Genomic DNA, 25,646 nt, shown 5'->3' with positions numbered 1-25,646 from the left:
CAGAGGTCAGTTAAAAGCGCAGAGAGCATCATGAAGAACAAGGAACACACCAGGCAGGTCCGAGATACTGTTGTGAAGAAGTTTAAAGCCGGATTTGGATGCAAAAAGATATCCCAAGGAACACTGTGCAAGCGATAATATTGAAATGGAAGGAGTATCAGACCACTGCAAATCTACCAAGACCTGGCCGTCCCTCTAAACTTTCAGCTCATACAAGGAGAAGACTGATCAGAGATGCAGCCAAGAGGCCCATGATCAATTCTGGATGAACTGCAGAGATCTACAGCTGAGGTGGGAGACTCTGTCCATAGGACAACAATCAGTCGTATATTGTGGCAAGAAGAAAGACATTTCTTAAAGATATCCATAAAAAGTGTTGTTTAAAGTTTGCCACAAGCCACCTGGGAGACACACCAAACATGTGGAAGAAGGTGCTCTGGTCAGATGAAACCAAAATTGAACTTTTTGGCAACAATGCAAAACGTTATGTTTGGCGTAAAAGCAACACAGCTGAACACACCATCCCCACTGTCAAACATGGTGGTGGCAGCATCATGGTTTGGGCCTGCTTTTCTTCAGCAGGGACAGGGAAGATGGTTAAAATTGATGGGAAGATGGATGGAGCCAAATACAGGACCATTCTGGAAGAAAACCTGATGGAGTCTGCAAAAGACCTGAGACTGGTACGAAGATTTGTCTTCCAACAAGACAATGATCCAAAACATAAAGCAAAATCTACAATGGAATGGTTCAAAAATAAACATATCCAGGTGTTAGAATGGCCAAGTCAAAGTCCAGACCTGAATCCAATCGAGAATCTGTGGAAAGAACTTAAAACTGCTGTTCACAAATGCTCTCCATCCAACCTCACTGAGCTCGAGCTGTTTTGCAAGGAGGAATGGGAAAAAATTTCAGTCTCTCGATGTGCAAAACTGATAGAGACATACCCCAAGCGACTTACAGCTGTAATCGCAGCAAAAGGTGGCGCTACAAAGTATTAACTTAAGGGGGCTGAATAATTTTGCACGCCCAAATTTTCAGTTTTTGATTTGTTAAAAAAGTTTGAAATATCCAATAAATGTCGTTCCACTTCATGATTGTGTCCCACTTGTTGTTGATTCTTCACAAAAAAAATACAGTTTAAATCTTTATGTTTGAAGCCTGAAATGTGGCAAAAGGTCGCAAAGTTCAAGGGGGCCGAATACTTTCGCAAGGCACTGTATATTTGGGTGAGTTTTTTTTCTCGCCTGAGTAGCCTCGTTTCACTGCCAAAAATCAAATGAATGGTTAGGGTTAGGGACCTAGTGTTCAGCGAAATAACAACCCACTTCCCACGAGCCGGGTTGTAACAAAAACTCACACTCATTCTTATGTTTAAGAAATGTGTAGTATAGTGTTTGTGACAGGCTTACAACGATGGCGAAAAAACAACATTTGAGATTGCGCTGACCCTGGTGCTAGAGGGGGTACTCAGCTGGATGTTGAATGTTTGAAGAGGTACGGGACTATAAAAAGTTTGGAAAACAATGCTTTACACAAACTGATTTCCACACTGCTATACTCATATAAATAAGAATGAATAGAAAAGGCGTCTCCATTCAAGTCAATTGCCAGGGTTTGAGCTTCCAAGTCCATTCTATTCATTCTTATTTCTATGGCTATATCATCCTCGCCTTCCTTGTTTCAGAGTATTATTATCATATAAGCTTAGGCCTAGAAGTTCAGTAGCTAAGGTTGTTGCTGTCCATTAGACCAGACGTTGACGCCCAGAAGTGGCAGACAGCGGCGTCTGTCCGATATACATCTCAGCCTTTTTCAGTCTTGATGAGGGTGAATTACACTGCCAGAGAGATCAAAGAGCAGAGCTACACCGGCCATCACACACATACACACACACACACACACACACACACACACACAGTCCATTGATACACATTATTTACATATGGCTACCCTGCCAAGAGAGCATGTAAAAGTCAAACAGATCTAAAACATGATGTGTGAATCTATTGCCACAGCGGGATGATGGTGTCATGTGACCTAGCCACAGCTTCCTTGTCCAGAGTGTCTGTCGAGGCCCATTGGGGTTAAGTTGTGTTGTTATAGAGGAAAACATCAGTCTTGTTTTAATACTGTACCTTGGGAAAGTATCCAGAACCACTGATTTTTTTCTACATTTTGCTACATTACAGCCTTATTCTAAAATGGATTAAATTAATTCTACACACAATATCCCATAATGACAAAGCGAAAACAGGTTTTCAGACATTTTTCTCTCAAAAGACACCAGAAATATCACGCATAAGTATTCAGACCCTTTGCTATGAAACTCAAAATTGAGCTCAGGTGCATCCTGTTTAAATTTATCATCCTTGAGATGTTTCTAAAACTTGATTGGAGTCCACCCGTAGTAAATTTAAATGATTGGACATTTTTGATTGGACATATTTGAAAAGGCACCCACAATTGACAGTGCATGTCAAAGCAAAAACCAAGCCATGAGGTCAAAGGAATTGTCCATAGAGCTCCGAGACAGGATTGCACAGATCTTGGTAAGGCACCAAAAAATTTGCAGCATTGAATGTCCAAGAACACAGTTGCCTCCATCATTCTTAAATGGAAGAACTTTGGAACCATCAAGACTCGTCCTAGAGTTAAACCGGCCGGACTCAGCAATCAGGGGAGAAGGACCTTGGTCAAGGAGGTAACCAAGAACCCAATGGTCGCTCTGAAAAAGCTCCAGAGTTCCTCTGTGGAGATGGGAGAACCTTCCAGAAGAACAACCATCTCTGCAGCACTCCACCAATACGGCCTTTATAGTGGAGTGGCCAGACAGAAGCCACTCCTCAGTAAAAGGCACATGACAGCCCGCTTGGAGTTTGCGAAAAGGCACCTAATGGACTCTCAGACCATGAGAAACAAGATTATCTGGTCTGATGAAACCAAGATTGAACTCTTTGGCATGAATGCCAAGCGTCACATCTGGAGGAGACCTGGCACCATCCCTACGGTGCAGCATGGTGGTGGCAGCATCACGCTGTGGGGATGTTATTCAGCGGCAGGGACTTGGAGACTAGTCAGGATCGAGGGGAAGATAAACGGAGCAAAGTACAGAGAGATCATTGATGAAAACCTGCTCCAGAGAGCTCAGGACAAGTCTCTGAATGTCCTTGAGTGGCCAACCAGAGCACGGACTTGAACCCGATCAAACATCTCTGGAGAGACCTGAAAATAGCTGTGCAGTGATGCTCCCCATCCAACCTGACAGAGCTTGAGAGGATTTTCAGAGAAGAATGGGAGTAACTCCCCAAACACAGGCGTGCCAAGCTTGTAGCGTCATACCCAAGAAGACTTGAGGCTGTATACGCTGCCATAGGTGCTTTAACAAAGTACTGAGTAAAGGGTCTGAATACTTATGTTAATGTTATATCAGTTATTTATTTTTAATACATCTGCAAAAAAATAAAAAATAAAATTGTTTTTTTTTATTATGGGGTATTGTGTGTAGATTGATGAGGGGAAAAACTCTTAAATCAATTTTAGAATAAGGCTGTAACGTAACAAAATGTGGAGGCGTCTGAATACTCTCCGAATGAACTGTATATATTGCTCCTTTGCTACATTAACCAGTGACACAGCTATACAGACCCTGGCAGGGAGACTCCTCCTGGTCCCAAATGGCATCCTGTTCCCTTTCATTTCCCACCACTTTTGACCAGGGCCTATAGGGCTCTGTTCAAAAGTAGTGAACTATATAGGATATAGGGTGCCATTTGGAACACACTCTGAGTTCATACATGCTGGTGTGATTTCTGGGTTACAACCGTCCCCGATGAGCCTGCCTGGCCACACTGTCGCCGAGGGAGAGGGGATGCCTGCTGATACCAGGCGAGTGAGCGAGACTGTGCACATGACTGCATGTTGTGCATGTGAATGCATGAGATTGTGTGTGCTACTGTCAACGTGTGTGGCGGAGGAGATGCTCTGTAGTAGCCTGGGGGATATGAATGAAAGTCAGCATGTGCGTGCTTACGTGCGTGTTAGCTGTAGGCTACATGTGGCAGCAGGACCACAGGTGGTGGCTGGCAGGATGTGAGGTGTGAGTAACGTGGCAGAGGGGGAAGAACATGGGAAGCATAAAGGGAATACACAGTAGGTCACACATTTGCTTTCATTGAATGGGCAATCAGAGACACACATGCCATACGCTCCCTTCCTGTTGCTCTGCAAAGCTTACAGTACATAGCTTAGCATCTGTGGTAACAATAGAGCAGAGGGAAATGTCAAACTCTACTGCAAAGGTACGTGTAGATATAGGCTAGTCCTGGGCTAGTTGAATCGAACACGCTAGCCTGAAGAATGGGTACATGATTGAACAACACGGGCATCCTGGTCCATCTCAGGAGATCACATTGTGCTTCATTGTCTGTGTGTCAATGTATTATTCATTCTAATTACACCAAACTAGCTGACACTATTGAGGCTATTGATTTCAAGGTAGAGCCATTAAAGGCTCTGGTCTGGGGAAGTCTACCCACCTCAACACAAACACCAGTCAATCTGCTGTTCAGTGCTTGTTTAGCAGTTGTTTCAATGGCCATTGAGTTCAGTAACATACTGAACACGAAACACCACAGACAAACAGGCCAGAATTAATCACAGGAATATGGATTGATGATGTCACTACATGTCTACTTACGTCCTTGTTACAATGTCATGTAAAGTCACAACATTAGTCATCACATTGTAGCATCCCTGTAACAATGCTTATGCAATGGAAAGCATTCACAAAATCTTGGTGAGAGACTTTATAGGCCTAATAGTATATTAGAGAAAGATTTTCATCTAACTGTTGACTGAACCTTTCCACTGAAACAGGGTAGCATAATGTGATGTGTCCCAGTCTGCTCCACCCCAGAGTTGATGGATGCCTTCCGAGCACTAAGTGGTAACACAACATAACCTGTGTGAGGCTACGATACCTGTCCCGTTGTGACCGGTAGAGGCTATCTGAGGAGCCATATCAACCTGAGACTAGGCCAGGCTAAACGTTGTCCAGGTAGGATACAAAAGTAAAATACCCAATCAACCTTTGAGGAAGTCAAGTCCCCCAGTTGGAGAGTAAGAAAGCTTGGATGTAAACAAGGGGCTAACAGTTGAAGACCCTTCCCCTTAATGATGGCAGCCCATCATCGTCATTAGACTATCGCCGGAGTGTATCTGTATCAGGGTTAGAGGGTTAGCCTATCCTCTCATCCAATAGGGAATGTCTGTTCTCTGCACTTTGTCCTATAGTAACCCAGCCTTACACTAAGCTACTGGAGGATCACTCACAGGTCAAAGCCAGATATATTTAGCCCAGGAAGAGTACTACTGTACTGGGCACAGGGCAGCTGAAGAGCTGCTCAGCATCATCCTCAACAATAACGACCTTGATCAGATGGACCAATCACAGAAGTCGCCTTACCCAGCCTTATTTGTGTTATTCGGGACACAGTGAGCTCAAGATCTCTGTGGCTGGAGGGGTACACAGACAGCGAGATATACATTAGTTTCCTTTATTTAATTCCCACCCTAAGGCAGCAGATACACTGTAAACCCCTAGTAATTTTTATTCAAATACTTATAGTAAGTTGCACTCAAAATCAATTAAAAGTCATTATTACTTAAAATGTGTATGTGGTACTGACTCAAAACTAAACGAGAAGTCACACCAACAATTTTTTTTAAAGATATGATAACAAATTAACTTTTTTCCAAGCATGCTCTACTGCAGGTAGATTTAAAAAATACATGTTTTTGATATCTGTGTTTCTGCATGTACATGGCGTGATTGATTGAATAAATGTTATGCTACACAAAGATAAATATATTTTTTGTAAACTAATCCAATCATTAAATTTTTGCACCCATTACTGAAATGGTTGTTCTAGTTTAAATGGCTTAGGTAGTTTCCTCCCACTGTTCTAAGTTAGATACTCCCCATCCCGGATCCGGGAGCGTAATCATCGACTGACACTAATTAGAATTACGCAACAGACATAAATATTACTAGAAAATATTCCTATTCATGAAAATCACAAGTGAAATATACTGAGACACAGCTTAGCCTTTTGTTAATCACCCTGTCATCTCAGATGTTCAAAAATATGCTTTACAGCCAAAGCAAGACAAGCATTTGTGTAAGTTTATCGATAGCCTAGCATAGCATTATGTCCAGCTAGCAGCAGGTAACTTGGTCACGAAAATCAGAAAAGCAATCAAATTAAATCGTTTACCTTTGATGAGCTTCGGATGTTTTCACTCACGAGACTCCCAGTTACATAGCCAATGTTCATTTTTTCCCCCCAAAATATTTTTGTAGGCGAAATAGCTCCGTTTGTTCTTCACATTTGGCTGAGAAATCGACCGGAAATTACGGTGACGAAAACGCCGAAAAATATTCCAAATTAGCTCCATAATATTGACAGAAACATGGCAAATGTTGTTTATAATCAATCTTCAAGGTGTTTTTCGAATATCTATTCGATAATATATTAACCGGAACAATTGGTTTTTCAGTAGGACCGATTGGAAAAATGGCTACCTCTGTATTTGAGAGCCATCAGGTGACCACTTACACTGTAAAGGTTTTCCTCCTCTTCTTCTGAAGAGGAGAGGCGAGAAGGATCGGAGGACCAATATGCGGCGTGGTAAGTGTCCATGGTTCTTTTAATAAGAAATACTCATCATGAACACCTGAATACAAAAGCAATAAACGTGGAACGAACGAAAACCAAAACAGTACCGTGTGGTGAAAAACACAGACATGGAAACAAACACCCACCAACAAACAGTGAAACCCAGGCTACCTAAGTATGATTCTCAATCAGAGACAACTAATGACACCTGCCTCTGATTGAGAACCATACTAGGCCGAAACATAGAAATCCCAAAATCATAGAAAAACAAACATAGACTGCCCACCCCAACTCACGCCCTGACCATACTAAATAATGACAAAACAAAGGAAATAAAGGTCAGAACGTGACATACACAATGTAGCCACTTACGGGTATTCTTCAACATAAATGCGTAAAACTACGTCACAATGCTGTAGACACCTTGGGGAATACGTAGAAAAAAGTAATCTGGTTGATAGCCCATTCACTGCTCAATAGGGACGCATTGGAACGCAGAGCTTTCAAAACATGAGGCACTTCCGGATTGGATTTTTCTCAGGCTTTCGCCTGCAATATCAGTTCTGTTATACTCACAGAAAATATTTTTACAGTTTTGGAAACTTTAGAGTGTTTTCTATCCTAAACTGTCAATTATATGCATATTCTAGCATCTTGTCCTAACAAAATATCCCGTTTACTTTGAGTACGTTATTTTTCCAAAAATGAAAATACTGCCCCCTAGTCACAACAGGTTCTTAACCCTGGCAGTCATCAATGCAGGTTGTGGGTGAATACAAATTTAAACTCTTGGAAAGCCTAACAAGTCCAATAGGAATCACTTTGAAGCCAGCATAATGGGATTTACAGTTAGGGATGCAAAATTTTGGTAGATTTTCCAGGTTTTTCAAAAATCCTGGTTGGAAAATTACTGGAAATGTTTTTGGGAAAGTTGGTGGAATTTTGAATCCTACTTACAGGCCTGATGTGGGCTGTAAACTATGAGTTTCAGTCGACTGTATAAGGCCTTATGATATATGTAATGCTTCAATTATATCGATAACATTTTCCTAGGAGCTCACTTGGTGAAGGCCACATAACTGAAATTCATTGAATTTAACAACCATGTCTCTGTCACAAAAAAATACACTCATGGGTGGTAATTCTACAATTCAATCGAAAGGGATACTGGGAAATTATTGGAGGCCTGGCTCCAATATCTTACAATTTTTTTTATTAGTATTACTCATATCAAATTAGTACTACTCAATTCAGCTATTTAAGTTTAACACATTTTTTTTAGGTAATTGGTTTCCTCAAAACTTTGAGTAGCCAGAACTTATACGGTTTTACTGTGTAGAGTCCACTTAGTTAATTTTCCATACATGTACTGTTTCTTTCCTTTTGAAATCAATTTTTATTTGTCACATGCGCCGAATACAACAGGTATGTTGTACACCTTACTGTAAAATGCTTACTTACATGCCCTTAACCTACAAAGCAGTTTTAAGAAATATATTTACTCACTAAATAAACAAAAGAAATGTAGCTAGGCCCACTGTATCTTTGGTTACTGTTCATGCACCCTACCGGTAGCTCAAGGGTTGTGAATGGAAGGTGTAGGGTTGACCTCAGAGGCTTAAATCAAGGGGGAGGAACACACCATGCACACTTGGCCTGAGTCCCGCCCCCTCTCCCCATCTGCAGAGAGTACCCAGCAATAAGCCTCTGCTGCCATGAGATTAAGGCCTGTTAGCTCTTTCTCTCTCCCTCCCTCCCTCCCTCCCTTCCTCCCCCTCTCTCTCCCTCCCTTCCTTCCTCCCTCCCTCCCCCTCTCTCTCTCTCTCTCCCTCCCTCCCTTCCTCCCCCCTCTCTCTCCCTTCCTTCCTTCCTCCTTCCCCCTCTCTCTCGCTCTCTCTCTCCCTTCCTCCCTACCACAGTGTCACCTCTGCAGGTTCACAACCACTTTAAGCCCATTGTATGCATGCTGCGCACATCCACACCTTCCATGCCACACGAGGAGGAAAAGCAGCAGCACTAATAAGGGAACAGGGCACACTAGCTTCTCGTGGTGTACACTTAAAGGAGTGCTGAAACGCATCTGACTGTATCAGATTTCCCAATTGACTTCTACAAACCTATGATTACACTCAGCGAGGACTGCAAGGGGGTAAAGGAGAAACGCGTTTGGCCTAGTTTGTGCCTGGTTGGCCACCGTATCACACCACCCTGAGCAGACGCTGCAGCTACTCTCGCTCTCTCCCCCATCCTCCCTCCCACTCCCTAAACCCAGAGTGCCTCCCTTCCTACAGAAAATCACACATGTCGTTTTACAGACTGTATACTATAGTACAGAGTACATGCACACATCTACAGACAAACGCACACACATACAAACAAGCAGGAGTTTGTTTGTATGTGGGTGCGTTTGTCTGTAGATGTGTGCATGTACTCAGTACTGTAGTATACAGTCGGTAAAACGACATGTGTGATTTTCTGTAGGAAGGGGATGTCAGGCAATGCTTTTTAAGAGTGATCTAATGAAACCCAGTAAAGCATGTGATGAATCAGGAGAGGACGTAACCCTTGTTCAGTACTTTCCGTTTGGTCAATGTAGTCCAATATATGTGATGGATTTTTATGAGGTTACATAAATATGAATATGAACCTGTTAATTAAGCAATAAGGCCTGGGAGTGTGTGGTATATACCACAGCTAAAGGCTGTTCTTAGGCACAATGCAACGCAGAATGCCTAGAAACAGCCCTTAGACGTGGTATATTGGCAATATACCATAAACCCCTGAGGTGCCTTTTTGCTATTATAAACTGTTTACCAATGGAATTAGAGCAGTACAAATAAATGTTTGGTCATACCCGTATTATAGGTCTGACATAACATGGCTGTCAGCCAATCAGCATTCAGAGCTCGAACCACCCAGTTTATAATGTAAATGAACACCTCATGTATATAGTAGTAGCATAGCCTACTGTACAGAGCTTGATATTATGTACACTTTGATTGCAATGTTCCTAAATTACATAGACAACACTTAACTACCACTGGTAGGCCTGTAATATTACTTCATACAGCCTAGAAAGGTTTCATGATGACTTAAAAGGTAAGCTAATTGAGAAATGCAGCCTAATGTTCAGAAAATACAGAATTTTGGCAAAACGTTTCAACTGAGACGCACATATGCTTTCTCAGTCTGTGATGAGTGGAGCATGTGTCTTGTCCTGTAAATTATTGAGAGGGGGAAAAAGAATAGGTTTACCTGTGTAGTACCTCAGATGTTAAAACAATGCATTATGCATGACGAGGAGTAGCATTTGACAGCGTACAATGGCTGTAAAGTAAACGTTGAGAACGCAACAGAAGTACTGGCCTTAGGCTTGTCTACTTTATATTTTGGGCACGAGGTTACTATAGATCAAACATGCTGATATGTTGAGTATATGCCCAAATGTATTTTAAAATGGTCACATTTTACCCCATGCCCCTGACTGGCGGAATAAAACTGTTTTACAGACCGTTACTCCAGAGAGTGCTAAATATGCTCGGACTGGATGCAGTGTTTCAGGACCCTCACCATTGAACAGCTCCTTCCAATCAGACAAGACCGCTTCAGCGCGTGAAGGTGCACGTCACACTATGGCAGGGGTAGATTTAGAAGCAAACATTCATCGGCAACCACTGTGCCACGTCGCAATAAAGACATATCCTACATTAAATTATGGCTTGCAAAATATACAATATTTTGTTCTATTTATATCTGTCTGACTGTCTGATAATTGCTTACATTTACGACGATGCATGCTAGTATCAGTCATTGAGTCACTGATAGGCAACATGCAGTTGCTAGGTGGTTTTCATTACGCAGAGATAGCGTACCCTATAGTAGGCTATTGCACATGACCTTAGCCTGCCGACAATACTTTTTCATTTTGAAGCATGTCATGTGGAATAAATTCGTATACAGAATAGGCTACCGTAAATATGTATAATTCATTAAAACACAAAATAATATCTAGGCCTAAGTGAAGAAAAAAATGTACCGACCCATTTGTCGTATGCGTAGAATTTTGGCGTTATGGTATGCTATGATCTTGCCCATGTCATGCCATATGCCTGTAATTGCAAAACCGGCTTAGAATAAAATCGTTGTTCTGTGAAGATGTCCAAAAAACTGGTGTTGCCTATTATTAAGAGTAGTTCATCAAATAGGTTACGTTATAGTGGTGCACACCCTGTCAGAACGGCAGGTAAGCACATAAAGATAACCTTTCCAAGAGGCATTCCTCGTAGGCCGGACGCGAATAACTGTATCCAGAAAATGTATTCATATCATGCAGGCCACTCTATAGGCTATTCTAAATATGGAAACTGCACCCGTAAAAATAATTTACATGCAATACATGGCACCTGCTATTCTATGGTGAACATAATGAATGAAAATATATAACTCACCTAATATAATCCAGATAGACCCAGAGATCAGAACGAAGGCAAGCATTCCTTTCTCATTGAGTCTGCTGTCGCAGCACACAGCCCGGTGCAAGAGCCTACAACTGCAGCATCGACTGCAGTACTAGCCGGCAATCTGGGAGATTAAGAGAACCAACGAGTAATATTAGGCTACTGCGAGCCAGTCAATACAGCGTGCAACGTCCAACCGGTTACAGGAGCCTATTTGCCTTGGAGAGCAGAAATGAGTATAGGTGCACACGAGAAGATAAGAAAAATGCCTCCTCAAATATGAACGAATACAAATCCTCCTGGACTATATATTTTATATAACCTCTAGGTAGTCTATAGGCTGCCCTTCGCAACGGCCTACCCACTGAAATGAAAGGGTTTAGCCTGCGTCAGAGGAGAGATGCGCGAGTAGCAAGGTTATGCAGGGATAATTGTAAGGGTGACTATAGCGGTAGGCTGTTATAGCGGGCTATTTCTTTTCTTTATTTTTTATTCACTACACGAATACATTTATATTACCAACATGCAAGGCAGCATGGGTGCTGTGTATAAACGCGTTAACAGACCAAATTGATGTTTGATTTTTGTACATGATGAGGCTATTAGATTTAGATAATGTTCATGATGATGTCTGATAATAGTTCTGTGTAGTCTCTGTCCTGTAATAGATGTAGCCTACATATCGGCATTTTATTATCGGGAGGTATATCGCCTAGGCTACAGTGGGCTATGCAAATTATAGCGGATTCTAGAGTTGGGTTTACTAGGTACATTTCATTTCAGTAAATTTGCTAATTCACACTAATTCCCCAAGAGTGAGATGGGTTGGAGATACACTTGTCACGTGACATGACACTACCCCTGAATTAACATCACCTTGAAAATTCACCCTACACAGCAAGGGGAGTGCCCATCCCTTCTGCTGCTGCTGATGTAACCTCATCTATAGGCAATTGCCACAGCCATGGCCGGCCCTGGGCATAAGCGGCATAGGCGGTCGGCTTGGGTCCCCCGCCGTTAGTGGGCCCCGACCCCCTAACTCAGTCGGGTCTCAATTTACTGTTAGGCGTTAGAATAGTAGAATACACAAGGTGCAATTTATACATTTGGTTTTGCATCAGCAGTTTTCCTCTTGCTATGTCAGTCAAACTGTAATTTGTTCTCTCTGCCCCATGGTAAAACAAGAGTGATGGCATGAAATGAGTTGTACAATTAGAACATTTTCCCTCTGACTCATGGCAAAAGGTGTAGAATTGCAGATAACTTGCTTTAAAACGGCAACATTTAGTCTACGCCCCAAGGCAACATGTGTAGAATTTGCAGGAAATTAAAGTACTTTTTTTCTCTCCACCAACAAGAGGTGGGCCACTAAAATGTTTTGCACGCAAGGTGCGGGTGCCGCAACAAAATCTTGTTTAGGGCCACCAAAAGGCTAAAGCCTGTCCTCCGCACAGGCATGTAAACCTGGGATATCTACCATTCAAATCTTTCTTTAGTGTGAGTGACCATATAATTCTATAGGCGTGACCTACTGAGTCTAGTATTCGTCATCATTTAATTTTAGCGAATCACACAACTGTGAGGCGTGGCTCTGTGCTTGTTGTGTGCCAGCACGTTCATGTCCTAGTCGGAACTAAGTAACTCCTACATTTCCGACCTGCTAACTGGTTGAATGCGGCAAGTCTGACATTTCAGAGTTTCCTAGTTTCAACTTGCACATGAACGCGTCATTAGTGCATGGAGGAGGGTTAGGGGGAAGAGTTTGTGGGAGATGATTGTTTGGCAGATTAAGTCGATTAAACCAATGCGGCACCTGGAGTTTCTCCCGGCTCTCTGCTAACGAAAACCAAGTTTGACGCGTTGGTCCGACACTCTTCGTGTATTTGGATTGAAGTGTCTGGGAACGAGATTACGGCTGCTGCTGCAACGTCAAATGTGCGTGACCATTTGATAGGACCGCACACAGAGATACATTTCTACTTCTTGGCTTGTCATACATAGACCATACTGTAGCCTATTTTATACAACTGGTTAATTTCGACACCATTTTGAGTAGGCCTAGCCTAAACATGCTCTAGGGATGTGATTATTGTTTGGATAACCTTATATGCTATCATGTATTGATTATATTATTTAAAAATAATAATTCTATATATTTTTTCACTCTTTATGTGATGCGCAATGCAGAGAACACTGGAAGAATAATTATCATTTAATTACCATAGGTAATTATTGTAATGTTTGTTTATGTTTATGTTTATGTTTGTTTATGTGTCAATTAATCCCATAAGGGATGGGTTGTCAATTGGCAATTTGACACGAAAATAACATTTCATTCATTCATTGTACCCATTGTATGTTTTGTTTTGTTTGTTTTGAGAGGACACATTATGAGCAACCTTAGAAACTTCTTGGAGGAAGTCTCCTAAGGGAGCCGGGGAGGGAGCCATGGAAGGGAGACGTTGTGGCCCTATTGTGGTATCAAGTGGGTCATGGTCAGGACCTCCCATCTGTCATGTTCTGTCGTGCCACCAGCCACACGCTTCTTCTCCTCCCTCCGCAGAAAAGACAAACATGGCCACTTTAAACATGTTAAACAAAGGCAGGCAACCAGATCACACAGGTGAATGAATACTGTTTGCATCCCAAATGGTACCCGATTTCCTTTATAGTGCACTACTTTTGATCAAATGTCTATACGGCTCTGATATAAAGTAGTGCACTACTTTTGATCAAATGTCCATAGGGCTCTGGGAGAAAGTAGTGCACTACTTTTGATCAAATGTCTATAGGGCTCTGGTATAAAGTAGTGCATGTCACGACTTCTACCGAAGGTGGCTCCTCTCCCTGTTCGGGCGGCGGTCGGCGTTGCCGGTCTACTAGCCATCACCGATCCCTTTTTCCTTTGCTGTTTGTTTTGTCTTTGGTTCCTGTTCACACCTCGTTTCATTTGCGTTAATTTCTGTATGTATAATTGTAACCTGTTGCCTGCCTAAGTTTGTGCGGGATGAGTCTTTTATTGTGATGTGCTTGGTTGGATTGACCGTTGATTGTTTTCACAGTTACGTAAAGTGTATGAGTGTCGGAACTTTGTTTGTTCCTCCGTGCGTTTTGCACGGGTTCTCTGTTTAACGAGCCCTATTTGGTAAAAGACCATGTCCATATTATGGCAAGAACAAAGAGAAATAACAATCCATCAATACTTTAAAACATGAAGGTCAGTCAATACAGAACATTTCAAGAACTTTGACAGTTTCTTCAAGTGCAGTCGCAAAAACCATCAAGCACTATGATGAAACTGGCTCTCAAGAGGTCTGCCACAGGAAAGGAAGACCCAGAGTTCCCTCTGCTGCAAAGGATAAGTTCATTAGAGTTACCAGCCTCAGAAATTGCAGCCCAAATAAATGTTTCACAGAGTTCAAGTAACAGACACATCTCAACATCAACTGTTCAGAGGAGATTGCATGAATCAGGCCTTCATTGTCAAATTGCTACAAAGAAACCAACACTAAAGGACACCAAGAAAGACAATTTTTTGGTTCCAACTGCCATGTCCTTGTGAGACACAGAGTAGGTGAACGGATGATCTCTGCATGTGTGGTTCCCACCGTGAAGCATAGAGGAGGAGAAGGTGTGATGGTGTGGGGGTGCTTTGCTGGTTACACTGTTGGTGATTCATTTAGAATTCAAGGCACACTTAAACAGCATGGCTACCACAGCATTCTGCAGTGATACGCCATCCCATCTGGTTTGCGCTTAGTGGGACTATCAATTGTTTTTAAAAAGGACAATGACCCATCACACCTCCAGGCTGTGTAAGGGCTATTTGACCAAGAAGGAGAGTGATGGAGTGCTGCATCAGATGACCTGGCCTCCACAATCACATAACCTCAACCCAATTGAGATGGTTTTGGATAAGTCAGACCGCAGAGTGAAGGAAAAGCTGCCAACAAGTGCTCAGCATATGTGGGAACTCCTTCAAGATTGTTGTAAAAACATTACAGGTGCAGCTGGTTGAGAGTATGCCAAGAGTGTGCAAAGCTGTCATCAAGGAAAAGGGTGGCTACTTTGAAGAATCTCAAATATAAAATAGATTAAGATTTTTCGGTTACTACGTGATTCCATATGTGTTGATGTCTTCACTATTATTCTACAATCTAGAAAATAGTTTTAAAAAAGAACCCTGGAATGAGTAGGTGTGTCCAAACTTTTGACTGGTACTGTATATATACAGTTGAACTCGGAAGTTTACATACTCTTAGGTTGGAGTCATTACAACTCGTTTTTCAACCACTCCACAAATTTCTTGTTAACAAACTATAGTTCTGGCAAGTCAGTTAGGACATCTACTTTGTGCATGACACAAGTCAACAACTGTTTACAGACAGATTATTTCACTTATAATTCACTGTATCACAATTCCAGTTGGTCAGAAGTTTACATACACTAAGTTGACAGTGCCTTTAACAGCTTGGAAAATTCCAGAAAATGATGTCATGGCATTATAAGCTTCTGATTGGCTAATTGACATCATTTGAGTCAATTGGCGGTGTACCTGTGGATGTATTTCAAGGCATACCTTCAAACTCAGTGCCTCTTTGCTTGACATCATGGGAAAATCAAAAGAAATCAGCCAAGACCTCAGAAATAAAATTGTAGACCTCCACAAGTCTGGTTCATCTTTGGGAGCAATTTCCAAACGCCTGAAGGTACCACGTTCATCTGTACAAACAATAGTATGCAAGTATAAACACCATGGGACCACGCAGCCAACATACCACCCAGGAAAGAGAGGCGTTCTGTCTCCTAGAGATGAATGTACTTTGGTGCGAAAAGTGCAAATCAATCTCAGAAAAGGACCTTGTGAAGATGCTGGAGGAAAAAGGTACAAAAGTATCTATATCCACAGTAAAACGAGTCCTATATCGACATAACCTGAAAGGCCGCTCAGCATAGAAGAAGCCACTGCTCCAAAATCACCATGAGAACGTCAGACTACGGTTTGCAACTGCACATGGGGACAAAGATTGTACTTTTTGGAGAAATCGTCTGATGAAACAAAAATATAACTTTTTGGCCATAATGACCATCGTTATGTTTGGGAGAAAAAGGGGGATACTTGCAAGCCAAAGAACACCATCCCAACCGTGACGCACGGGGGTGGCAGCATCATGTTGTGGGGGTGTTTTGCTGCAGGAGGGACTGGTGGACTTCACAAAATAGATGGCATCATGAGGGAAGAAAATTATGTGGATATATTGAAGAAACATCTCAAGACATCAGTCAGGAAGTTAAAGCTTGGTCTCAAATGGGTCTTCCAAATGGACAATGACCCCAAGCATACTTTCAAAGTTGTGGCAAAATGGCTTAAGGACAACAAAGTCAAGGTATTGGAGTGGCCATAACAAAGCCCTGACCTCAATCCTATAGAACATTTCTGGGCAGAACTGAAAAAGCATGTGCAAGCAAGGAGGCCTACAAACCTGACTAAGTTACACCAGCTCTGTCAGGAGGAATGGGCCAACGTTCACCCAATTTATTTTGGGAAGCTTGTGGAAGGCTACCCGAAACGTTTGACCCAAGTTAAACAATTTAAAGGCAATGCTACCAAATACAAATTGAGTGTATGTAAACTTTTGACCCACTGGGAAATAGATGAAAGAAATAAAAGCTGAAATAAATCATTCTAGACATACACTAACGGTCACAAGTTTTAGAGCTCATACTCAGAGTGAGTTTCTTTATTTGTACAATGTAGAAAATAGTACATCTACATCCATAACACATTTGGAATCATGTAGTAACCCAAAAAATGTTAAACAAATCAAAGAATTTTATATTTGAGATTCTTCAAATTGCCACCCTTTGCATTGATGACAGCTTTGCACACTCTTGGCATTCTCTCAACCAGCTTCACCTGGAATGCTTTTCCAACAGTCTTGAAGGAGTTCCCACTTGTTGGCTGCTTTTCCTTAACTCTGCGGTCTGACTCATCCCAAACCATCTGAAATTGTTTGGGGTCGGGGGATTGTGGAGGCCAGGTCATCTGATACAGCACTCCATCACTCTTATTCTTGGTCAAATAGCCCTTACACAGCCTGGAGGTATGTTTTGGGTCATCGTCCTGTTGAAAGACAAATGATAGTCCCACTAACCACAAACCAGATGGGATGGCGTATCGCTACAGAATGCTGTGGTAGCCATGCTGGTTAAGTGTGCCTTGAATTCTAGATAAATCAGACAGTGTCACCAGCAAAGCACCGCCACACCATAACAACTCCTCCTCCATGCTTTAAGGTGGGAACCACACATGCAGAGATCATTCATTCACCCACACCGCATCTCACAAAGACACAGTTGGAAGCAAAAATCTCCAATTTGGACTCCAGATCAAAGGACAATTTCCACCGGTCTAATGTCCATTGCTTCTTGGCCCAAGCAAGTCTTTTCTTATTATTGGTGTCCTTTAGTAGTTGTTTCTTTACAGCAATTTGAATATGAAGGCCTGATTCACACAGTCTCCTCTGAACAGTTGATGTTGAGATGTGTCTGTTACTTGAACTCTGTGAAGCAATTATTTGGGCTGCAATTCTGAAGCTGGTAACTCTAATGAACTTACCCTCTGCAGCAGGGTCTTCCATTCCTTTTGCGGTCCTCATGAGAGCCAGTTCATCATAGTGATTGATGTTTTTTTTGCGACTGCACTTGAAGAAACTTTCAACGTCCTGAAATGTTCCGTATTGACTGACCTTCATGTCTTAAATGATGGACTGTCGTTTCTCTTTGTTTATTTGAGCTGTTCTTACCATAATATGGACTTTGGTCTTTTACCAAATAGGGCTATCTTATGTATCAAATGCATTAAGGAAAGAAATTCCACAAATTAACTTTAAGAAGGCACACCTGTTAATTGAAATGCATTCCAGGTGATTACCTCATGAAACTGGTTGAGAGAATGCCAAGAGTGTGCAAAGCTGTCATCAAGGCAAAGGGTGGCTATTTGAAAAATCTCAAATATAAAATATATTTTGATTCATTTAACACTATTTTGGTTACTACATGATTCCATATGTGTTATTTCATAGTTTTGATGTCTACACTATTTTTCCACAACGTAAAAAATAGTAAAAATAAAGAAAAACCCTTGAATGAGTAGTTGTTCTGTCTAAATCGTGATATTTGTTTCGTCTAAATTACACTAACTTAGAGTGGCATGGAAATCCGATGACATTGCTAAAGTAGGCAAATCATTTGTCGTAAACATCTTTGCCATATTATGATGTAGCCATATTGACTAGAGATGTAAATATTTCTATTACTAGCGAAGTTCATCAAAAATAGCTAGCAATGCTAATGTTAGCTAGCTAAAATACTGTGGTCCCCTCAAATAAGCTAACTACCTGCAATTTTACATATTTTGGCATGGGGCAGAGAAAAATGTGCAGTTTTATTGCAACTCTCATGTTATTCTACACATTTTGCCATGAGGCTGAGAGAACATTTAGCATTTTAAAGCTAACTAAAGCTAAAATGTAGGTGTGTTGACTGTGAAAATGGCACTGGATTATGATACATCTTGTTTGCTAAATTAACAAATGAAACATTCAGTGGCATATGCCTCACTGCAGTCATATTTGTGGCTTGTTGGGGTGGCTTTCAGTTAGTTATTTTTGTCAAAACCATCCTGTGATAGTGAATATCATTCCAGGTAATCTGTTGTATTTCATCAAATCTGACTAACCCAGTGCACTGCTTGTTTTGAATTATATCTGATGGTGTTTGCATGTTCAGGTAAAAAGACAAATACTATCCCGTTTGGAACACTGACAAGTAAAGAGCGTAATTTTTTACATTTGTAAATACATTTGAATTCTTTTTTTCTACATCTGATTGGGTGGGCCTTGCTAACGAGTGGCCAGTCCACCCCTGTTTGTTTATCTTACGTAAACAAGAAACACACTGTTGCCAGCAACATGAAGTCTGAACTGGAGTCTGTGACACAACTCTGTATCAACTGGAGAGTCAAGACTGCCCCTGTCGTTGATTTGAATAACTACACCATTTCCCGGAAAAGCGCGACTCGACTACAATTTATTCTGAAGGGTTTGCCTGGATTTTGGCTGTTTGATGCTTTGCGGGACATAACTGCATCGATAACAGAAAATGCATAGGCCACTCACCCAATAGTGCAATCTTATTATCTAATTATGTGTATTTATTTAGGACAATTGGCGGGAATACATGTGGAATGATTACTTCACTGAGCCAATATATTGTAAACTGATACGTCGTGATCATGCTACATGCAGGATCATGCAATATATTCGTTTATTGGCTATGCTCAAGACTTCCTCGTCACACCTTATCTCTCACAACAGCATGATTTCTCGGAAATCATGTTGCCTGAAGTTTGAGCGCGCCTGTATGCGCAGTTCTGCCTCAGCGCAGATGCGGACTGCTGCCCAAACTGTCGCCCCCACCAATGAAGGGTGTGCATGATACTATATTGGGGAAATCCCACCCACTTTATATAAAAACCAGTTTCCTTCAGTAGATTGTACACACTGTAAAGGAAGAACTGAGTGGATATAAATGTTACAAGGAATCACAGAGGAATAACTTCCCGCTCCATCTTCACAAAAGGAAATACCTGCTTTTAGGCTCAATTACAAATCACCGGGATTAAGCGACATCATATTGTAGCTGTAAGTGATTTTATGTTATTATTGCATGCACTGGGCTACGTGGAAACGTTGTGTTTGTGCTAGTGCTCTTTGTACATATTTATAGCAGATATACTTGTAATTTATAGTATATGCTATTTTCTATTCAATTGACTGAGATTTGTTTTTCCATGTGTGCAGCAGCGTGTGTTTTGTCATTTGGCACATATATCCCACACATTGACAGATCTTATTTACGCTTAACACGAGGCTAGAAGCAAAGTGGTGTGCGCGATGCGCTCATTTGTGAATTTAACGAGACATGGAACAATGCAGTTATAATTTGTTGCAGTTTTGCAGTAGTATATTTATGACATTTCAAGAGTTCTAGTGAAAATCTAAAGTTGCAAGTTTTAGTGGGTCAAGGTTGCAACACTAATTTAGAGGCACTGTAATGGATTGGTCAAAATATGCATGCGCTTGTTCAGTGTGTCAGTTCAGTGTGCGTGGTTGAATACGTCTGTTCGTTCTTTTCAAGAGCTATAGAACTCGTCCCCTTTAACCTCGAATGCAACATAAATAGCGATATAGCATCAGTTGCGGAAAAAGTACCCAATTGTCATACTTGACTAAAAAAGTAAAGAGACCTTAATAGAAAATGACCAAGTAAAGAGTTACCCAATAAAATACTACTTGAGTAAAAGCCTAAAAGTATTTGGTTTTAAATATACTTAAGTGTCAAAAGTACAAGTATAAATCATTTCAAATTCCTTATAAACCAGATGGCACCATTATATTGTTTTTTATGTATTTATAAATAGCCACTCCAACACTCATTCGCATCATTACAAACGTGTTTAGCAAGTCCGCCAGATCAGAGACATGTCCTGTGCTGCTAAGCGATCAAAATGTAAACAGAAAATGTATGGAGTAAAAAGTACATTATTTTCTTTAGAGATGTAGTAAAGTAAAAGTTAACAAAAATATATATATAAATAGTAAATATACACCAAAATAACTACTTAAGTACTACTTTAAAGTATTTTTACTCAAGTACTTTATACCACTGTATAGTATAACCGTGCATCTGCTTGAATAAGATAATTAGAACACTTTAAAATAATTTCAATGTAGTCCTAAAATGCACATGATGGATATACTAGTAGTACTGCTGTCTTTCACTGATTTGCACATATTTCCAGTAATTTGCCAGTTGTTGGCAATGGTCATAGTAGCTACATCACACTTCCTGGTCATGAACTTCACTGAGCGCACTAAACATCTGCACTAACTGAGCAGGGTAGTGGGTGGGAGTGACATGCTTGTAAATCTACCCTAAATGCCATGTGCCTAAAACGAAGTTTATCTCTTCTCCTTGATCTCCCAGGAACCATGCCTGTGTCTAGGATGAGAATGAGGCCTTGGCTGGAGGATAAGATTGAGTCCAACTCCATCAGTGGATTGGTGTGGGTGGACAAGGTAAGACTTTCCTGCTCGTCAAACTCATCTAAGGATTTTTCCTTTATCTACAAAGACACTGTCATTGTATAAAGAGAGCTCAGTCGAGGTATTGATGTCACACAACATATTTAGTACTATTATCCATGAACAGGACTACTCATCATTGTAAATAAGAATTTGTTCTTAACTGACTTGCCTAGTTAAATAAAGGTTAAATAAACAAATGAAAAAATAAATAACAACTAAGCATGTACAGGAGACACTGGGGTGAGAGATAGGAGGCGCTCATTTGAAACCCATTTCTTTGTGATTTTGTCCAGGACAAGAAGATATTCTCCATCCCATGGAAGCATGCTGCACGTCATGGATGGGACCTGAACAAGGATGCCTGTCTATTCAAGCAATGGGCCATGCACACAGGTGAGCAAATTACACATACTTAGACTACCTAGTGTGGAATAGTTCCTCTTACAATAATGGATTTTTGCTAGATGAACAATATGCACTTTCAGCACCTTAGGGTTTTTCAATCTACTTCCTGCATTGTAATAACAATGATATTACTTGTCTGTTGATGCAGGGAAATTCATACAAGGCGAGACTACACCAGACCCTAAGACATGGAAGGCTAATTTCCGCTGTGCAATGAACTCCCTTCCTGACATCAAGGAGGTGAAAGACAAGAGCATCAACAGAGGGTCAGGAGCGGTGCGCGTTTACAAAATGCTGAGCGTCAGCACAAAGCCAAATAACAAGAGGTCAAAAGCAAAGGATGCAAAGAAAAATGACAAGGTTATATTACTTTTTAACTGCAACAATCTTTAGAATCCCTTTATCATCACTTGTAGTACTGTTTTCCCTCTGCTGAATAAAGAGCGGTGCATGTATATTTAGCTGGCTGTATTCAGACCAGTGACAACAGAGATGAATATTACAATCTTATTTAATGTTTTGCTGTTTCCTCCTCTAGGGGTTAAAGATCAAGACAGAGGAAATGGACAACAGTGCAACCCATTGCCTCGAGGATCGCAACACCAACACACACCTGCAGGAGGACAGAAAGATACAGGAGAACAAAGTTGACAGCTCAGACAACCTAGGGGAGACCATCACAGCAGCGTCATATCTTGATGGCTCTGTCAATGACCCTGATGTTCCAGACTTTATCACCTCTGTGGAAATAGGACCAGACAGCATCAACTACTACTCGTCTTTCCAAGTGTCACCGGATCACTCCACAGGTAAGATTAAGCTTGCTGGATGCTTGGGTTTGATTCAACTCTGTGTGTGAGTGTGGGCTGCAAATATAATTGAGGTTTGCGCAATGCTCATGTCAATTTTCCTTAAACTTTACAGACTATGAAGATTTGAACGAAGAAACACTTATTGAGGTAAGTTTGTCTCTACCAGTACATGTTCAGTGTGCTTTTTTCATTATCAGGAATACCCATGTTTACCAGGTATTCTGCATTGAATACAACAAATTCTAACACAGTTAAACCAAGCAAAAATGCAACCAGGCTCATCCCCTGTGTTTTGCTCTTTCAGATTGCACAGCATTGGGAGCAATTGGAGCAATTGGAGCTGCCAGGCAGTGTAAACAGCAAGGGGTTCCTGAGCAATGAAGTAGCTACAGTAGAGACATACAACACTGCAGAGTCTAACCACAGTCCAGAGAGCCAATGGAGTGATAACTCAGGTAAATGATGCTAGAGGGAATCTGACTGTTTGTTATACTGTAGTGTTCAACGGCAGGGTTTCATCATGTCTGCATGTATTGTCTTTGTGAAACATTTGCTAGTCAAAATGAAAGACTACAACAGGAAAATAAAACTGATGGAATCCAAGGGCATTTAGAAACATATTTGAGAAAAAAAAATGTATATGTGTCAGACGATTGAGGAACGTATTTCAGTCAATAGAATTTCCTTCTCATATTTATAAGGTGTGAAACATAATAATGCATGTAAGGTAAACAGATGGCAGAGATAAGAACTGAATGATTACACCGGAGCCTAAGTTTCAGTTGTTTTTCTTCATTACATCAAAATCCTCTAACAAGGCTGCTCTCAACATTGCACAACATAGAGGAAATCTGTAACTTCATTCAGCTGTGCTTCTCTTGCATCACTGACCAGCTTTGTTTTGTTTTCCATATAGGGTCAGAAATAGAGCTGCGGTTATACACAGAGCTGAGCCCAGGCCTACCAATGGCTGAAGATCTCGTCTCTTACACCGACCATTGGGCTCTGAACAACACACTGAACAACAGCACGACCAGTTATCTCCAACAGATCTCTTGCCCACTTTGAGCCATGCCTGGATTTCCTGGCCACTGTAAGCCCTGCCTACTCTTTCTCAGACACTGTTCAGAAACAAAAGACTGCACTCTGACTCTACAGTCTAAAATACTTCTTTATTTCGTGACCTCTGAACCTTAAGCTACACCATCTTTGCCATTTGACCTCTGCTGTTCTGTGACAGTTGGTGGATCTCTGAAGTGATATAGCATTTTTGACAGGAAGTTTTTAAGCAAGTGTCATGCTCTACTGTGTTTCTAGTCTTTGTTAAATCATTGTGCTCATAGCTGTATTGATGATTTACAAGATCCATAGTTGATATGAGGGCACCTATCCCGTTGCCAGCTCAACACAGAAACTATCCACTTGGGTGGGCAAAACTATATCAGTTTTTTCTGTTTTACTGTGAAAATAAAATCCGTTATTTACACTTGTATATAGCTGTATATTCCAGGACAATAATCATTCATAACAAACTATGGTGAAAAAATGTCTGTTAATTTCGGTGAAAAGTCTTAAAGATGTACTGTTTTGTGTATTGAATCTGTAAATACTGTATTTGTATTGAATATTTGTGTTGTGGTTTGTTTTATACAAAATAAATAAAATACCAACTTATTTTGTAGTGCATATAGTGTGTATAGTATAATATACCTATTATCTAATACTTCTTATATCTGCCATGACAAAGTGGACAGACTTTTAGAGATGTTTTGATGAGCCTGTATGACCTGATTTGTTAGTTTGCTGTCTAAGAGACATGGGGAGCTGCAGTACTGCAGTGACAACAGCCAGGTTACAGTAACAGTGTAATAATCGTAAAATCAATCCAATACATATGAAATAATATTTTCTTGGAAACAGTTTTAAAGGGAGTCTCTTAGTGGCATTCATAAAAGTGACAGGGCTTTTAACTGAGCATGAAAGGTCACTTAACACAGCATTGTGTGTAAATCACATGATTAATCCTAGCTGTTATAAACTACTTCCATAAATACATTAGAGAGGAATTACATTATCAGCCTCAAGCCTATAAAACACTGTTGAATACTGCTGCACATTTTTCATGTCAAGTTTGTTACATTCCTTGGAAACGGGTCAAACTGCTTTGACAACTGCAATGTAAAAAGTAATTGCCTAACTTAAAGAAATTGAGTAGTGTCTACTCAAACATCTCCAACGATCAGTAGAACTCAAATCACAAAAGTGGTCCTAACTCATACAGTATGTCAATAAGATTTCTTATTGCTTAATGTTTGAGTACTGTTAACAAATATTAGGTTATTGAGTAACTATAACTATATTTGTGTTCTGCTAATCCAAAGTTCTTGAAGTTTATTTAACATTTTAAAGTCAAATGTTTTTTATACGTTTTTCTTTCTTGATTTGATGTTTTATGCCTTTACTTAAAATTATAAAGTAGTATTCACACGTATTGATATTTGAGTAAAAACACTTGATTTATCTGTGTTTGTGCTGATATAGAATTATTAGGTTTTTGCAAGTTATGAATACTTAATAGCACCACGTATCTATGTTTGTAGAGGATTGTGGGTAATTAAAAATGTGTAGACTTAATGATACTTTTTCACAATGTTGTATGCATACTTGAAGAAAGAAAATTATATTTCTAAGATAGCACAACAAAATGCTTAATACTATGAGGTGTAATTGATCATGATGAACAGATATCAAAACCATCTGGCAAATTGATGTTCAACAATGAGACAAGCCATTACCACAATCAACAAAGTTATAGTCACCACTCTTAATAACAGGGGTTAATGCAACATCCTGTGATGCTTACAGTTCTACCTCCAGTTACTGTTAGAGGAATGACCAATGTGCTCAACAATGCCTCCTAAGGTGGGATAAAATTAGATATTGTCAAATACATTAAACAACATTAAACATTAAGACACGACCACTGAAAATTATCAATCAAAACTACTTAAACTTCAAAAAATATATTAATGAAGGTTAATAAATGACGTAGAAGGGACCCTGCATTTTTATGTTCACTAAAAAAATTAATCGTTATAGTTCAGAATACTTCATGCAATTTAGTGTCAAAAAGTTAATAGT

At 40.5% G+C, this 25,646-nt stretch overlaps 2 protein-coding genes across 3 annotated transcripts in view; one reads left to right on the top strand and one right to left on the bottom strand.

Moving 5' to 3' along the window:
• Nucleotides 1-25,646, bottom strand: part of LOC139418032 (long-chain-fatty-acid--CoA ligase 6-like) — a 91,860-nt gene that overhangs the window by 34,835 nt on the left and 31,379 nt on the right. The window contains exon 1 of one of the 2 annotated variants that reach the window (XM_071167128.1): nt 11,129-11,376. The exons of the other annotated variant lie outside the window; for it this stretch is intronic. Coding sequence (XP_071023229.1) covers nt 11,129-11,174 — 46 coding nt within the window. The 5' untranslated portion in view covers nt 11,175-11,376. Of the gene's footprint in view, nt 1-11,128; nt 11,377-25,646 lie in introns of those variants that run through there. 2 annotated transcript variants of the gene reach the window in all.
• LOC139418031 (interferon regulatory factor 1b) lies at nt 19,697-25,008 on the top strand. The gene is given in 9 exon segments (XM_071167127.1): nt 19,697-19,842; nt 21,188-21,279; nt 21,582-21,681; nt 21,842-22,053; nt 22,232-22,502; nt 22,618-22,652; nt 22,810-22,960; nt 23,422-23,525; nt 23,527-25,008. Coding segments are annotated over 8 exon segments (1,089 nt in total). The 5' UTR covers nt 19,697-19,842; nt 21,188-21,192; the 3' UTR covers nt 23,656-25,008.

Source organism: Oncorhynchus clarkii, chromosome 10 (genome assembly GCF_045791955.1).
Source record: "Oncorhynchus clarkii lewisi isolate Uvic-CL-2024 chromosome 10, UVic_Ocla_1.0, whole genome shotgun sequence".
Taxonomy (NCBI): Eukaryota; Metazoa; Chordata; class Actinopteri; order Salmoniformes; family Salmonidae; genus Oncorhynchus; species Oncorhynchus clarkii.
This window is presented reverse-complemented; position numbering and strand designations above follow the sequence as displayed.